This window comes from Bison bison, unplaced genomic scaffold (genome assembly GCF_000754665.1).
Source record: "Bison bison bison isolate TAMUID 2011002044 unplaced genomic scaffold, Bison_UMD1.0 scf7180017864307, whole genome shotgun sequence".
Classification (NCBI taxonomy): Eukaryota; Metazoa; Chordata; class Mammalia; order Artiodactyla; family Bovidae; genus Bison; species Bison bison.
Window position 1 is genome coordinate 6,810,604 of NW_011494879.1, and position 17,582 is coordinate 6,828,185.

Sequence of the window (17,582 nt, forward strand, 5' to 3'; positions counted from 1 at the left end):
AAGTGGAGAGTGAAAAGGTTGGCTTAAAGCTCAACATTCAGAAAACGAAGATCATGGCATCCGGTCCCATCACTTCATGGCAAATAGATGGGGAAACAGTAGAAACAGTGGCTGACTTTATTTTTCTGGGCTCCAAAATCACTGCAGATGGTTTTTGCAGCCATGAAATTAAAAGACGCTTACTCCTTGGAAGGAAAGTTATGACCAACCTAGGCAGCATATTCAAAAGCAAGGACATTACTTTGCCAATAAAGGTTCGTCTAGTCAAGGCTATGGTTTTTCCTGTGGTCATGTATGGATGTGAGAGTTGGACTGTGAAGAAGGCTGAGCGCCGAAGAATTGATGCTTTTGAACTGTGGTGTTGGAGAAGACTCTTGAGAGTCCCTTGGACTGCAAGGAGATGCAACCAGTCCATTCTAAAGGAGATTAGTCCTGGGTGTTCTTTGGAAGGAATGATGCTAAAGCTGAAACTCCAATACTTTGGCCACCTTGTGCGAAGAATTGACTCATTAGAAAAGATTCTGATGCTGGGAGGGATTGCGGGCAGGAAGAGAAGGGGACGACGGAGGATGAGATGGCTGGATGGCATCCCCGACTTGATGGACATCAGTCTGGGTGAACTCCAGGAGTTGGTGATGGACAGGGAGGCCTGGCGTGCTGCAATTCATGGGGTTGCAAAGAGTCGGACACAACTGAGTGACTGAACTGAACTGAATGACTGACTGTATAACTCCATAAATACACTGAAATTACTGAAAACTAACTAAATAAATAGAAATAAGTCAGTTATTTTGACAAGTTTTCCCAAAAGTCACACATTTCATACATATAAATATGATGGTACATGAAATGTGCTTTACCAGAGATAAACAAATGATAACCAGGATTATAATCTATTACTTTTTCAACTGTGCCATGTTTCACTATTGATATGCTTCCACAAATTCATTAACTATCTCAGTAGACAGTTTTTATAGGTCTACTCTGCAGAATTAAAGATCAAAGATATAAATTTACAAAATGAAACTAGAACTGGCAATTAATCTGTTACTATGAAAGCAATTTAAAACTAAAAGTGGATTAATACTTTGCTACCATCACTTCTTAATCAAATAGATTACCATGATTTGCTACAAAAAATTTACTATTAACTAAACATATCAGGAATTTCTAGCTACTGGCTAGATTTAAAAAATAAAGTGAGGAGAAAGGGTGAAACTCAACACCACACAAAAAAAGCAATGGTAGTGAGTTTTTAAAATCCATGGTCATCAAGGAAGCAAATTTTTTATCTCCAAATAGCCTTCCACAAACATGGTATCAAACTTGTGGATCATTTAAGCATACTGAACATGCTCTGATATATATCTAAGTTTACTCATGACATCTGACCAAAAATGTCTGCAGAATTAGCTAAAAAAATTTAGAAAACCAAAGCTAGTGAGGAATATAACTGAAAAAAGGCAAAATAAACTTACTTCACAGTCAAGGACTGAAAGAGAATTTTCAAAAATTTTAATGTTGAATTTTTTCTCCTTTTCAAGATAAACTAATTATTGTTCCTATCATATAATCATACAAATCATGAGAAAGAGTAAGTGGGGGACAATGGCATACTGGTAACTCAATTCTTTAAAAAGGAATTTAAAAAGACAAAGTTGCAAGTAATACTTGTTTCTATACAGTTTACGTCATATCTATCATGTGTAAATGACATACTGCTTTAGAAGATTAAACAAGTGTAATGAATCAGATCTTATTAAAAATAACTACACTGTCATGTGAATGAGATATAGGACTTTCAGAATGCAAAATCAATTCTAACTTATAAGCACTTATAAAAAAGGAAAATAAACATATAAAAAGTTCATCTGCTTACCTGAACCACCCAGGGACTGTTGGCAAAGGCCATAATATCTCTTTCCTCCCAGAAAAAAGCAGAATCTGATCTTTTTATCATTTCAAACTTACTAAGAAGCTTCATAGCATAAACTTTCTGTGATGCCTTATGACGAACCTGTTGATTTTTAACACAAGAATAATATTTTAATTTTATGAGAAAATGGTGAACAATAGATCATACTATAATGCTATTCTTCAATATTTAATTAACAACAACAACAAAAAATGCCCCTTAGCTAACAAAATGGAAAAACATAACATTTTTAATGAGGGGAGAAAATTCCCAACAGCCTAAATTTTTTCATGAAATATACTATACCTTTAAATGCTAAACTCACTATAAAACTACCTCATTTCATCTAAATAAAACCGAATTCATGAAGCTTCATTCCTTCATATTAAGCTAATCAATTTAAAGAATAAGACATTGTTAAATGAAAAAATTGTAAAATATGTACATGTATCCATCACAATTTGAACATAAGAACCTAATAAATTTAGATACCAAGGGTTATTTGTGATTTTCTTAAGTCATCCTTACTTCTTTTTAGGTATCTTATTTAAAAGGTTATTTATTTATTTTTTTTTTAAAGGGGGAGAACCACCAATAATATGGTTATTTGATCAGTTCTTACCTTTTTCATTAGACTGCTAATTCCATAAGGGCAAGGACGTCTATTTTTGACCATCATTTTAATCCTAGAATATAACATAGCAAACTCTACCACAGAACCAATAAATATTTAATGAATGTTTATAATAGTTGACATCTATTAGATAATCAATAATAAATAGTTAACTACTAACATTTACATTTGAATTACCTAATAGGATGTCCAAAACCGAACTCCACATCTTCACCCCTCAATTTATTCCTCCCATAGTTTCTATTTCAGTAAATGGCATATTCATTCTCCTAACTGCTCTGGCTAAAAACCTCTGGCTCCTCTTTTTCTCATACAGCTCATAAAGCTCATCAGCAAATCACATCAGTCCTACCTTCAGTCTCAGAAACCAACCATTTCTAACTATCTCCACTGATACCACTCTGGTCTGACAGTTTTTGCAGGAATACCTTGTTTTACTGCACTTTGATTTACTGTACTTTGTATGTATTACATCATTTTTTTTTTACAGACTGAAGGTTTGTGGCAACACTGTGTTGAGCAAATCTGCTGGTGCCATTTTTCCAATAGCATTTGCTCAGTTCATGTCTCTGTGTCATATTTTGGTAATTCCCACAATATTTCAGACTTTCTCACTGTATTATATTTGTTGCAGTGATCTGGGATCAGCAGTTGTTCTGGGGTGCCACAAACCATGCTCATATAAGACAGTAAACTTAAATGCTGTGTGTGCTCAGTCTGTTCCACTGACCTACTATTCCCCTCTTTCCCTCACGTTGGGCCTCCTTATTCTTTGAGACACAACAATATTGAAAGTAAGCCAATTAATAATACTACAATGGCCTGTGGGTGCTCAGATGAAGGGAAAGGTTGTGCATCTCTCATTTTCAAGCAAAAGCTAGAAAGGATTAGGCTCAGTAAGATAGGCATGATGAAAGCTGGGGCAGGTTGAAAGCTAGGCCTCCTGCACCAGTGAACCAAGCTGTAAATGCAAAGAAAAAGTTCTTGAAGGAAATTAAAAGTGCTACTCCAGTGAACACATAAATGATAAGAAAGCAAAACAACCTTATTGTTGATATGGATGAAGTTTTGGTGGTCTGAATAAAAGATCAAACCAGCAGCAACATTCCCATAAACCAAAGCCTAATCCAGAGCAAGGCTCTAACTGTCTTCAGTTCTGTGAAGGCTGAGAGAGATAAGGAAGCTATAGAAGAGATGTCGGAAGATAGCAGAAGTTGGCTGCCCATGAACTTTCCTCATAGTATCAAAGAGCAGGGTGACACAGCAAGTGCTAATGTAGGAGCTGCTGCAAGTTATCCAAAGGATCTAGCTGAGATAACCATTCCAAAAATTCCAGAGCCTGTAAGAATTATGCCACATCTACTGATGGTGCTCTAAAAATGGAACAACAAAATCTAGATGTCAGCATATCTGTTGACAACATGGTTTACTGAATATTTTAAGCCCACTGGTGAGATCTATGCTCAAAGATTCCTTTCAAATTATTACTGTTCATTAACAAAGTACCTGGTCACCTGAGAGCTCTGATGGAGATGTACGATGATACTAATGTTATTTTCATTCCTGATAACACAACATCCATTCTGCAGCCATGGATCAAAGAGTTATTTCAACTTTCAAGTTTTACTATTTAAGAAAAACATTTTGTAAGGCTATAGCTGCCATAGATAGTGATTTAGCTAATGGATCCAGGCAAAGTCAACTAAAAACCTGGAAAGCATTCACCACTCTAGATGCCATGAAGAACATTTGTGATTCATGGGAAGAAGTCAAAATATCAACACTATCAGGAGTTCAGAAGAAGTTAATTCCAACCCTCACTGCTGACTTTGAGGAGTTCAAGACTCAGTGAAGGAAGTAACTGCAGATGTGGTGGAAATAACCTCATTGTTCTCTACCCGAGAACTCAATTTGTTTTCTTTTAAGAAGACATCATAACTTGCAATTTTTGCTTCCTTGTATTGTCTGAGTCCCATATTAGAATGTAAGCTCAACAAAGGTAGGGATTATTCAAAGAGGAAATACCAATGGTATACCAGAGAGCAACTGCTATGCAGCTGATAAAACAGGGACACCAGATGTTAAACAGTATTACAGAGCCATTCAATTTCTAGCCAAAAAAAGACAGCGAAGAAACCCTGATATTTCCTGGGCATCCAGACAAGACATCTTAGGAGAAAGAACGATGCTCTAAAGCAAGGCCTAGTCTAGCACCACCTAACAAAGTTTTATAATACCAAACCTAAAAGATCAAAAAGGGAGTAGAGTTTGGAGTTACAGTCCTTAAAAGGACTTGGGAACAACTTGGTCTTTAAACACATCTACATTTACAAAGTAAAAAACTAAGGCTCCAAAGTTAAAAGGTTATCAACAAGTAACTGGACAGCTTATTAAAATGAAAACCAACACTTGTCAAAGAAAAATAAAATCCAGAGTCTCTATCATATATCCAAAAGGACCAGTACATAATTTAAAAATTACTTGAAAGGCAAAAAGAAAAACATGACTCATCATCAAGAAAAAAGCAGTCAACAGAAGACAGCCCCAAAAGACACTGGATTTATCTAACAAACTCATTAAATATCTCTTTCAAATCTGCTCAAAAGCCTAAAAGAAAGTATGCTAAAGGAAAAGAGGAAAAAATAGTTTCAATGAAAGAACAGAAGGAAAAACCAACAGAAAAATGGAAACTATTAAAAAAAAAAAGAACCAATTGGAAAGTCTATAACTGAACAATAACTAAAATGGAAAATTCTTTGGGTGGGCTTAACAGAGACTGGAGATAAAAGGATATTCAGTATGTGAGGGAGGTTCAAGAGGGAAGGGATAGCCTTTGGCTGATTCATGTTGATGTATGGCAGGAACCAACAATATGGTAAAGCAACTGTCTTCCAATTAAAAATAGGTAAATTTTTTAAAAAAGAAGAACATTCAGTGAACCTAAACACAAATCAATCTGAAGAATAAAGAGAAAAATGAATAAATGAAAAGGTATATAGACTTAGGGGCCTATGAGACAATTTTAAAGTCTAAAGTATGTGCAAAAAAAAAATAAATAAAGTATGTGCAAATACAAATGGGCTAAACATACAATTCATAGGTAGAAATTATCAATTAATTAAAAAGCAGCATTGGGGGTACATTGGTGAGCATAGTTGGCTTTCAGAATTAATTAAAAAGCAAAACATAGCCTTATATATTTTAAATATAACATCAAACATGTTAAAAAGAAAAAGAAAAGGATAAACCATGCAAACAGCAAGGATAAGAAAGTAGAACAATATTAATAATAGACAAAATAGACAACAAGGTCAAGAGATAAAGAGGATAATTCAGAAAAAAAGAAGTATAATTCATCAGGAAGACATTAAAAATTCTAAATATGCTTGCATCTAATAAATGAGCTTAAAACTTCATGAAGCAAAAATTGACAGAACTAAAGAAAGAAGCAGGCAAATCCTAATTTCAGCTGGAAATTTTAACATCCCTTTTCAGTACTTCATACAACAAATAAATAAAACCAATATGGATCGAAAGAAAATACAGCCCAGGATAAAAACTGCTCAATCATATTATAATTACAAAGGTTTTTATATCAATGGGTTATATCACTCTTAAAGTATTTTGACATAAGTTTACATGAAAAGAATCCTATATGCAAAGGGCCAAATAAATTATGATGAGGGTCATAGATTATATCCGTTTTCTATATCAAACTATTAACCTGAAATAACAATTCCTTCTATTTGTATGGTGCTATGCCTTTTACAGAATGATGGAAATAAATACACGGGAAAGCAATACGAAAACATGACTGCGAGAGTGTGGGATTAGGGAATGAACGATCCTAGTCCATTCCCTTCCCCAGAAGACAGACAAGATTTTTACTTAGCAAATTATAGCAAAGCAAATGCTCATACCAGCAAAGCTTTTAATAAAAGTTCCTTTTTTTTAGTTTATGTTACTAAAAAGAGACAGCTAAGGTACTCTCTCTTCTGTACTTATGACATTCTTCAAACGTTCACTTATTCTAAGAGCAAATTAGATTTTGAATGTTGCTTAACTTCATTAGAGAAAGCAATCATATAACAGTAATAACCAATTAATTTATACCCTAATATTATTTATGCCTGATCCAGACCATGACAAGAGTTTTAAGAATCATGCTATAAAGAACAGGAATGCCAAAGAATGTTCAGACTACTACACAATTACGCTCATTTCACAAGCTACCAAGGTAATGCTCAAAATCCTTTAAGCAGGCTTCAACAGCACATGAACCAAGAACTTCCAGATGTACAAGCTGGATTTAGAAAAGGAAGAGGAACCAAAGATAAAACTGCCAGTTGCTGTTGGTTTACTTTTCGTGAAACCATGTCTGGACGCGGCAAAGGCGGCAAAGGTCTGGGGAAAGGCGGCGCTAAGTGCCACCGTAAGGTTCTGCGCGACAACATCCAGGGCATCACTAAACCTGCTATCCGCCGCCTGGCTCGTCGTGGTGGTGTGAAGCGCATCTCTGGGCTCATCTACGAAGAGACCCGCGGGGACCTGAAAGTGTTTCTGGAGAATGTGATCCGGGACGCGGTCACCTACACCGAGCATGCCAAGCGGAAGGCCGTCACCGCTATGGACGTGGTCTATGCTCTCAAGCGCCAGGGCCGTACTCTCTACGGCTCTGGCGGTTAAGCTCTCCAGTTTGCTCTCAGGAGCTTGATTTCAACCAAAGGCCCTTTTCAGGGCCATAAAAAAAAAAAAACAAAAAAAAACTGCCAGCATCCATTGGATCATAAAAAAAGCAAGATAATTCCAGAAAAACATCTGCTTCACTGACTACACTAAAACCTTTGACTTGTGGATCACAACAAACTAGAAAATTCTTAGAGATGAGAATACCAGACCACCTTACCTGCATCCAGAGAAACTTCAATGCAGGTCAAGAAGCAACAACAACAGGACATGGAACAATAGATTGGTTCCAAATTGGGAAAGGAGTATGTCAAGGTTATATACAGTCACCCTGCTTATTTAAATTATATGCAGAGTGCATCATGAGAAATGCTGGGCTGGATGAAGCACAAGCTGGAATCAAGATGGCCGGGAAAAATATCAATAATCTCAGATATGCAGATGACACCACCCTAATGTCAGAAAGCAAAGAGGAACTAAATAGCCTCTCGATGAAGATGAAAGAGGAGAGTGAAAAAGTTGGCTTAAAACTCAACATTCAGAAAACTAAGATCATGGCATCCAGTCCCATCACTTCATGACAAATAGATGGGGAAAAAATGGAAATAGGGACAGACTTTATTTTCTCGGGTTCCAAAATCACTACAGACAGTGACTCCAGTCATGAAATTAAAAGACGCTTGCCCCTTAGAAGAAAAGCTATGACAAACCTAGACAGCATATTATAAAGCAGAGACACCATCTTGCCAACAAAGGTCCATCTAGTCCAAGCTATGGTTTCTCCAGCAGTCATGTACGGATGTGAGAACTGAACCATGATGAAGGCTGAGCACCAAAGAACTGATGCTTTTGAACTGTGGTGCTGGAGAAGACTCTTGAGAGTGCCTTGGACAGCAAGGAGATCAAACCAGTCAATCTTAAAGGAAATCAACCGTGACTATTCACTGGAAGGAGTGATAAGGAAGCTGAAGCTCCAATTCTTTGGCCACCTGATGCAAAGAGCCGACTCACTGGAAAAGACCTGATGCTGGGAAAGATTGAGGGCAGGAGGAGAAGAGGGCAGAGGATGAGATGGTTGGATGGCATCATTGACTCAATGGGTATGAGTTTGAGCAGAGATTGTGAAGGACAGGGAATCTGAAGTGCTGCAATCCATCGGGTCATAAACAGTCGGACACAACTGAGTGACTGAACAACAACAATGAACAGAAACTAAAAGATATTTGTTAGCTACTAGGAAATAGTTAAACATTTATTTATGCTTAATCTTTTATATATGAATTAATTAAACAAACAAAAAGAAACCTAGAAGAAGGAGCCATTCATTCAAATAAACAAGAACACAGGCATAAGATGATTTTCTGAACATGTGAAAAATACTTGTTGACTTCACTCTTGGTGATGATTATGCAAAACTGTTTCCCTTTCTATGCTTCCAAAATGCTTATGATAATCTAATATCATAATTAGCAGTATATATGTCTGTTTCATAAGTTCCTTTAAGAACAGAATACAGACTTTCATTTGTGAGGCTGCCAAGTGGTTAGCACAATGTTGAATTATCCAATTCAACAAATTTAACAAAATTATAGCTATATGAGGCTTCTGTGATAGTTCAGTTGGGAAAGAATCCATCTGTAATGCAGGAGACCCTGGTTTGATTCCTGGGTCGGGAAGATCACCTGGAGAAGGGATAGGCTACCCACTCCAGTATTGTTGGGCTTCCCTTGTGGCTCAGCTGGTAAAGAATCTGCCTGCAATGAGAGAGACCTGGGTTCGATCCCTGGGTTGGGAAGATCTCCTGGAGAAGGGAAATACTACCCACTCCAATAATCTAATATCTAATAATCTAATATCATAATTAGTCATGTATATGTCTGCTTCATAAGTTCCTTTAAGAACAGAATACAAACTTTCATTCGTGAGGCTTCCAAGTGGTTAGCACAATGTTGGAATTATCCAATTCAACAAATTTAACAAAATTATAGCTATATAAGATCTATAAAACTTTTAGTAAATAAAGAAAACTTGGTTAGACACTAGTTAATGAGGCCTGAATTTCATCTAAGGACACTTTAGGACACTTTACAGGCTCACAGCACATGAGACAGAAACCACTGGCTTGTAGACTTTGACTTGATCTACAGGACAAACATTAAGCGGCTATAGTTGTATTCATGCCAAATGTCTGCCTCATACCTTAAAATACATTGGTACTAGTATTACAAAGTACTACAATAAAGCATTGTTATTTTAGGAAAGCTGGTTTCCACTGACCTTCCTTGTGAGGATATCTCCTTCTGAATGATTCTATTATAATCTCCCTTAGCAACTGTGTACATTCCCCTTTGTTCTCTAGCTTTCTCCTTTATTCCATATGGATGGATAAACAGTCAGATACACTGGTGATTCATTATCGCACTGTACAGAGAGTACTGCTTAAAAGCATGGACACAGATGTCAACAAACCTGGGCAAAACTCCCAGCTATTTATGAACGATGTGGCCAACTCACTTAACCTCTCTAAAGTTCGGTGAATTCATCTACTTAAGAATCTCACAGAATTGTTGCAAAGATAAAATAAGATAATGAATATAAACACTTAGCACACAGAACATAGTCCACAAAAATGTTAACTAATTCCACCATAGCCAAATGGAACTCAGTTCATTCTATTATGAAGCTTTACATGTCTCCCCTATGTCACTAATCTATGGTTACCTAAAGGACAAAAATGTCGCTTTTCTTCCAATATTTCTATTTGTTAGTGAAAAGAATACTATATTTCTTGTTTCTAATTTTAAAAGTGGATAAGTGCAATGACTATATAAATAGAGAAAAAAAAAGTTAAAAAATAAGATAACAAGGGTCAAAACAGTTAACAGTTTTATTTCGGCTGATGGAATTCTGAGAGATTTTTATTTTCTTATATTTATGTTTTCCATAGCTAATATATACTTTTTAAAAAAACTTTAAGTAGATGAAGCATTCTTAAGTGTAGCTAGAGACATGCTTGGAAAAATCCTAAAATAGACCTTGAGGTCCTAGAACACTTATAGACAAAAACTTTTGAAAATCATTCTCACCAAAATTTCCCATTTGAGGCTTTAAAATTTATTTCTAATGTAAAACTTAGATTTTTTTTACAGTAAGACTCAATGCATCTATTTGACAGATCTGGAATAGTTATTCTGTGCCACTGAGGTTTCCATTGTAGATGGAAGGAGGGAGATAATTTTAACAAATCAGAAATAACCTTCTAACTAGAGAGGAGACTGTTTTATTCCCAAAGAGGACTAAAAAATCTGTCAAGTATTAGAGAATCATTTCCCATATGCTCTTTCTTTCTGGTTGGTTCCACATTAAAAGTTTAGTTTAAAATCATTTAAATTAAAAGCAAGTCAGTAGGAGATTTAAAAAAAAAAAATCCTCATCTCATATCAGCCTTGAGTGTACAGAGTGAACAGCATAATGGAAAATAAGAGTATAAAAGATTAATTGATGCCTTCAAAGAGAGCCTAAATAGCCAGGATGAACACTTCCTGCTTCATTCAGTAGATAAGGGAGCTATAAAATACCAAGATATGTACAATGAATACATTTTAGAAGCATCAATTTAGTATCAGTTCATATTAGACAGATCTATACTCCCTATTTTTCATATATCTCATCATGGAGAAGTGGGGAAATAAAGAAAACAGAATGAAGCAAAACATGTATGTTAGAAAAGCCCTACAGTTGATTCTATTATACCCAAGTTGGGGGAGAGAGTGGTATGTGAAAATACAATGATATGAAATATGGGGAAAACAGTCTGCCAAAGAGTCACAAGGGGTCAGCTGAGCTTAGGTGGCATGAATTTGCAGAAGATTTAATAAGCATAGTCTTGGTATTTTCTCCATCAGCACTTCCCAATCCAAAATCAAGAGTACAACAGTGAAACTATTAGCAGAAGTAAAAAACAAAGCAGGAACAAAGCAGGCCCTAATACTTGACAAAGTATCTTGGAGAAAGGTGAATATTCCCCAAAAGTGGAGAGACTATAGAGAAATATTATGAGCAGGACTTACCGAAAAATTAAATATAAGAAATAAGGGGAAGAGAAATCAATAATGACCCCAATTTTGGGGTATGAGCACCAACTGGGTTGATGCTAAAGCCATTTATTTATTAAGATGGGAAAGTAAGAGAAGGAACAGATTTGGTGAGGAAGAGCAAAGCTAGACAAGGAATCAAGGATTCTAATTCACATTTTAGATGTCTGTGATACATCTTAATGGAGAAGTCACAATAATGACAACAGCTGATATTTACTGGATATCTACAATGTGCCAGGTCCATGATAAGTACCACATATGTATAATATAATTTAGTACTCACAAAAAAATCTTATAAAAGTCCTATTATTAGTGCCAAAGATAAATGAAAGCTCTGATGACAGGAATCCTATGTACCATAGAATTGAAACAAAAGTGGATGACCTTGACTCTTTTTTCCACAGTACCAGAGTACTTTCTGCAAAAATATCTATTAAAATTGAACATTAAACTATCTTAATTATAAAAACATGCTTTGTTAAGCCAATATGTGAAATGAGTAGGGCTTCCCGGATGGTTCAGTGGTAAAGAATCTGCCTGCCAATGCAGAGGACATGGGTTCGATCCCTGATCCGGGAAAGATTTCACATGTCAGAGCACCTAAGCCCGTGCACCGCAACTACTGAGCCTGTGCTCTCTAGAGCCTGGGAATCAAGCCCTAGAGCCCATGCTCCACAATAAAAGAAGCCACCAAAATGAGAAGCCAGAGGACTGCCCCTAGAAAGTAGCTCCTGCTCACCACAACTAGAGAAAAGGCCACAGAGCAACAAAGACCCAGAACAGCCAAAAATAAACAAACTTTTAAAAAGAAATGAGTATAGGAGTCTTTAAAAGGAACTTAACTGCTTTCCAGGAAGGCTCCAATTTTATCCTACAAATCTATTACCTATTTACTATGTGTCAGACACTATTCTAGATCTTTTCCATATATTAGCACATTTAACACTCATAGCACTCTATAAATAATGAACTATTATTATCTTCTTTTTACAACTGAGAATACAGAGTCACAAAGAGGGTGGGTAGTTGAGAAGTCTCACTCCAGAGTCCATGCTCTTAATCAATATACTATACTGAATCATATTATGTTCCATAAAAGTTAGATGCAATAAAATATTCCAAAAGAATAGAATCCAAAAACAATAAGGATTTTATACATAAAATCATTTATTGTTACCAACTTTCATGATATAAAAACAGAAGTTAAATGTACATCTAGGTAGATAGGGGAAAAAAAACCATAAGACAACAAGATAAATTCTGCCTTCCTGGGATTATAGAACTTTTCAACCCACAAAAAAAATGCCTCTTCTGATGAGGAAATCTACACCCAAACAAGTAAAATGACTTGTCACTTTCCTGATTTATGCCACTTTCACAAGTACTCCCTCTGTATTTTGACTCCTATTCCATCCACACTTCTTCACATGGCCAACCCCTTTAACTTAATTGTCACTTTCTCACAGCAAGGGCATTCCCAACCTCCCAATGTGAATAAGGCACATTCTGCCATTACCCTCTTTCGTAACATACAGATCTTTTCCTTCATAGCATTTATCATAATCTAAAAATATTTTACCTATTTAAAGTAAAATTCTTCATCTCTTGCACAAAACTACCACTCTCAGCAAGATTGTGTGTGTGTGTGTGTGTATGTGTGTGTGTGCGTGCGCGCGCGCGCGTCTAAGTCACTTCAGTCGCTTCCAACTCTTTGCAAGAGGCTATCTTACTGTATCTTTGGGGCTTCGCTGGTGGTTCAGATGGCAAGGGGGCTTCCCTGGTGGCTCAGACCATGAAGAATCTGCATGCAGTGTGAGAGACATGGGTTCGATCCCTGGGTCAGGAAGATGCCCTGGAGAAGGGAATGGCTACCCACTCCAGTATTCTTGCCTGGAAAATTCCATAGACAGAGGACCCAATCCATGGGGTCACAAGTAGTTGGACATGATTGAGCGGTTATTCTATTACATCTTTAGAGGCTAGCACAGCTCCTGGAACATAACAGATCCTGATTAAATATTTCATTGATAGATACAGATAAATGTGCCATTATTTATCTGATAATTAACTGCTAATGTTTACTAAGTATTTACTATAATCCAGGAACTGTCCCAAATGCTTTACATATACTGTCACATTTACTACTTCCATGTAATCCCGTGTGGCATAGATGCTATTGTTATCTTCATTAACAGATTAGAAATTTAAGGCATAGAGAGATTAAGTAATTTGTCTGACGTCACAGCTAGTCAGTGAAAGAGTCAGAATTCAACTTTAAGCAGCCTGACTCTAGCTCTTACACTATGGAATAGCTGCTGTAACATACCAGAGTTACTTTTACAATGAGAATTTTTGTAGAAACTGAATGGTACATCCTCTGTGATAATGTATTTTTAACTTGACCAGAAAAAGCATTTCACAAGGGAAGATACAGTTGCACCCACTACTGTAAAACTTTCTTCAGATGACTGAAAAACATAATCATAAAAATATGCCAAACATGGAACATCCCTACACATCTGCCTAATTTATTACAACATACAAATCAACTTCAAAAGGCAATGGGGAAAGCACCTGGACTTTTCCTTTTTATTCTCACCCTTCTTTTGAAGAGTCCCTGCTTAAGGTAACAACCAAGAACTAAATCCAAAACAAACATGTACAAGCTCTCAGGTCAGGTCATTAGATTAATGGAATATTAAAATAATTTTCATTTTTTAAAAAATTTAACTTTGTTTCTGCATATTTTGTGGCCAAATGAAATACAGGCTGGAAATTAACAACAAAAATAGAAGACGTCTTTAACATATTAAATTTTAATGATCACATTAATCTAACACAGAACAATGACCACCCTGTCACAAAAACATGACAAGTCAAGGTCTGTCATATTTCTCTCCAAAAATACAACGTCAAATTCTAGGGTCTCTTCCATAATCATACAGCATGAAGAAACAATGTGCCTATTTCAAATACATGTGGTACGACTTCTATATCAAATAGCAAATAATGACAACGGTTAACACTCAGAGACTACTACAACCAGGCTTACTTTTTAAATTCACTTAGTTTTCCTATAATGACCTCCATGACACAGGTATTACTATCAGCATTCTACAGATTGGAATTCAGAGTGATTGAGAAATCTGCCTGTACTCATGGTCTTTTGAGTTAGGCCATGGTAGAGCTAAGATTCAACTACTTTATAATTTCCCTCTCTTCTAGAAACTTTCATATGAACTGTCATGTAACTTAATCTTCCACCCTACCCACTAGAGCATTCTGCTAGCTAAAGCTTCAGCACTTCTACTAAGAACAAAAACAAAACCTCTTTACTTTCCAAGGCAGCCCATTCCTAAAATCTACTCCAAATCAACATCTCGATTCCTTCAATAATACCCTAGGTGGCATTATTTCAAGTCCCTGAGCATTATTTGTTCCTTGATACTCTCCATCAACATGTCTTTTAAAACAAGGCAACAGGCCACCTAGAGTGAATTAAATATTCAGGTATGGCCCAATCACCTCAAATTAGAGAAAACCTCTCTGTATTATCTTAGAAATTTATTAAAGAAGTCCAAACTTTACTATTTTGGGTACCCATATCACCAATGGTTTTTGCCTTGTTTACATTCAAGAATAATCATTCTTCAATATACTGTTTAGCAATCTATTCCTTGAATTCTTCATATCCAAGTACAGGTAATTATTCTGGTTAAGTTTCATTTATTCTATTTGGCTAATTATCTCCCCAGTTGATGATTTCCGGGGTTTGGCTCATTTTCTAAAATCATCCTCATACTCCAGTTTTAACTCATCTACAAAGTTATTCAACCTGTCACTACTGCCTCAATATAAGTCATTAATAAAATGTTTAATAGGACAGGAAAGAATTCTAAAAACTGTCCTTGGGGATCTGTGTCCAAGGAACCATTCATGCCTTCAACAGTTATTAACTTTAGTTTTAAAGCTCTCTATCCATATGCTTATTCATTGATACTTCTCCACATATTCACAAGTATGTCAAACTTTTCAAATATCTTACAGATATATACTACATCTATTGCACTATCTTGATCTACAAATTCAATAAGCCTCTCAAAGACACAAGGAATAAAAGAAAAAGACACAGGTTACTCTGTCATGACTTATTCCTAGAGAAACCTATGCTAGCACACAGTTTTTCTCGGTGCTCCATCAAGGAGAATAAAGCACTGTTAAGTTAAAAAAAGAATTTGACTCTTATAGTTTAACTATAAGAAAAAGAGAAGTTCCATATTCAGGTGATGAAAAAAGAAAATATTACATTACTGTTCCTCATATAATAATATAAATAAAATGTCTGAAATGTCTGCAAACATTTGTAAGTATTTCTAAGTGCTATCATTTTGCCCTGCAAAGGCAAATTTTACATTTTCTTTCAAATATTAAAATGCCTTTGTTGGGTTTTTCATATTAAATTCAGTTAATTAGGCAGAGATATTATGAACCTGAACATAATAAAAACACAGCAGTTTTGAAAGAATATTAACTGCTAAGCAGATCATGTGTGAAGCCAACTTGGCCTTATTCTAAATCCCAGTGTTTTAGAGCTGTACAATAGCTGGTATTTAGAGTATAATTATCTCCTTTCACGGAGAAGGAAATGGCGACCCACTCCAGTGTTCTCGCCTGGAGAATCCCATGGATGGAGAAGCCTGGTGGGCTGCAGTCCATGGGGTCACACAGAGTCGGACACGACTGAAGCGACTTAGCAGCAGCAGCAGCAGCATCTCCTTTCATGGATGAAGATACTGATGCACTTAAGAGATGAAATGATGAAACTCATAAAGCTAATTTTCTGACATGGTTGGACACAAAAATAAGATTCACTCTAGGGCCACTGACAAATGTTTCACAAAATCATGTCATCAAAACAAATAATAAAAAGAACAAAACAAATTCTTACCAACTGGACTTCACCAAAAGCACCTCTTCCAATAACTTTTACAACATCGTAGTCTTCTGCCTTCATCTGTAAACCTCTAATCTTTTTCACAATTTTCTCATCTACAATAAAAAGATCATCATAACATCAATCACCATATTTATAAACAACATTTTAAAATAATTACCATACTGTTAAACAAATTTGTATTTCAAAGACTGGGTTTAGTTTTCAGCTAAATCTATCAGTTTTTAAATGCTGTTGTTAAAAGTCTAAGACACATAAACTTTACGTTGAAGGATGAAAACTCTATGGCTTAACACGTATAAGACTACCAAAAAAGCAGTAATTAAGCAATGCTGTTTCTGAGTCTGTTGTATAGCAAGTTAGGTGACAGCTGAAACTGTGATGACCCAAGCATGAGATGACCCAAACTGTGATGCTTGGGTCATCAACCCTGGAGTACACTCTAAATCATGGCAGAAAGCTGCTATAAAGTTATACAAGGTTGGTCTTCATAATGAATTCTGGTAGCGTATTTCTTTGAAAAACATTAATTACATACTGTAGATTTGATAACTATAGGTAAGTTTTTAATTAGGAAAACAGCCCAGACTCTGATAATTCCAAATTAAAAAGCTTACTGTGTTCACATAAAGTGTACACAATTATTTTGAGAATTTCTAATTCTCAGAATTCAATTCATTCACAACTTCACTGCAACATCAATACTGGTAAATATTAAAAGTTATTAAAAGTTACCACATTTATGGCAATAATTGTTATCACATTATCCTTCTTTAACGAGACTGAAATGTCTACATTTATACAAACATAAAGCTCATTAAGTCTTCTGGGCAATGTAAAGCTAAGTCTTCAGTTTAGTTCAGTCTCAGTCATGTCTGATTGCGAGCCCATGGATTACAGCACACCAGGCTTCCCTGTCCATCACCAACTCCTGGAGCTTGCTCAAACTCATGACCATTGAGTCAGTGATGCCATCAACCATCTCCTCGTCTGTCATCCCCTTCTCCTCCTGCCTTCAATCTTTCCCAGCATCAGTGTCTTTTCCAATAAGTCAGTTCTTCGCATCAGGTGGCCAAAGGATTGGAGCTACAGCTTCAGCATCAGTCCTTCCAATGAATATTCAGGACTGATTTCCTTTGGGATTGACTGGCTGGATCTCCTTACAGTCCAAGGGACTCTCAAGGGTCTTCTCCAACACCATAGTTTAAAAGCATCAATTCTTCAGTGCTCAGCTTTCTTTATAGCCCAACTCTCACATCCATACATGACAACTGGAAAAATCATAGCTTTGACTAG

General features: G+C 36.1%; 2 protein-coding genes across 7 annotated transcripts in view; one reads left to right on the plus strand and one right to left on the minus strand.

Moving 5' to 3' along the window:
* The window catches only part of ROCK2 (Rho-associated, coiled-coil containing protein kinase 2), a 133,134-nt gene that overhangs the window by 69,757 nt on the left and 45,795 nt on the right, over positions 1-17,582 (minus strand). For 5 of the 6 annotated variants that reach the window (XM_010852073.1, XM_010852070.1, XM_010852072.1 and 2 more), the window contains exons 3-4: positions 16,281-16,381; positions 1,880-2,017 (exon numbers count right to left, since the gene is read on the minus strand). In XM_010852073.1, the coding sequence (XP_010850375.1) occupies positions 1,880-2,017; positions 16,281-16,381 (239 nt within the window). Of the gene's footprint in view, positions 1-1,879; positions 2,018-2,537; positions 2,602-16,280; positions 16,382-17,582 lie in introns of those variants that run through there. The other variant, XM_010852074.1, reaches the window with a different exon arrangement.
* On the plus strand, positions 5,526-7,331 carry LOC104997364 (histone H4-like). Its single transcript, XM_010852068.1, has one exon. It carries the CDS (start codon positions 6,741-6,743, stop codon positions 7,233-7,235), a length of 495 nt encoding a protein of 164 aa, XP_010850370.1. The 5' UTR covers positions 5,526-6,740; the 3' UTR covers positions 7,236-7,331.

Coding starts and splice junctions, on each gene's coding strand:
- LOC104997364 (XM_010852068.1), top strand. CDS start 6,741: ATGTTCAGACTACTACACAATTACGCTCATTTCACAAGCTACCAAGGT.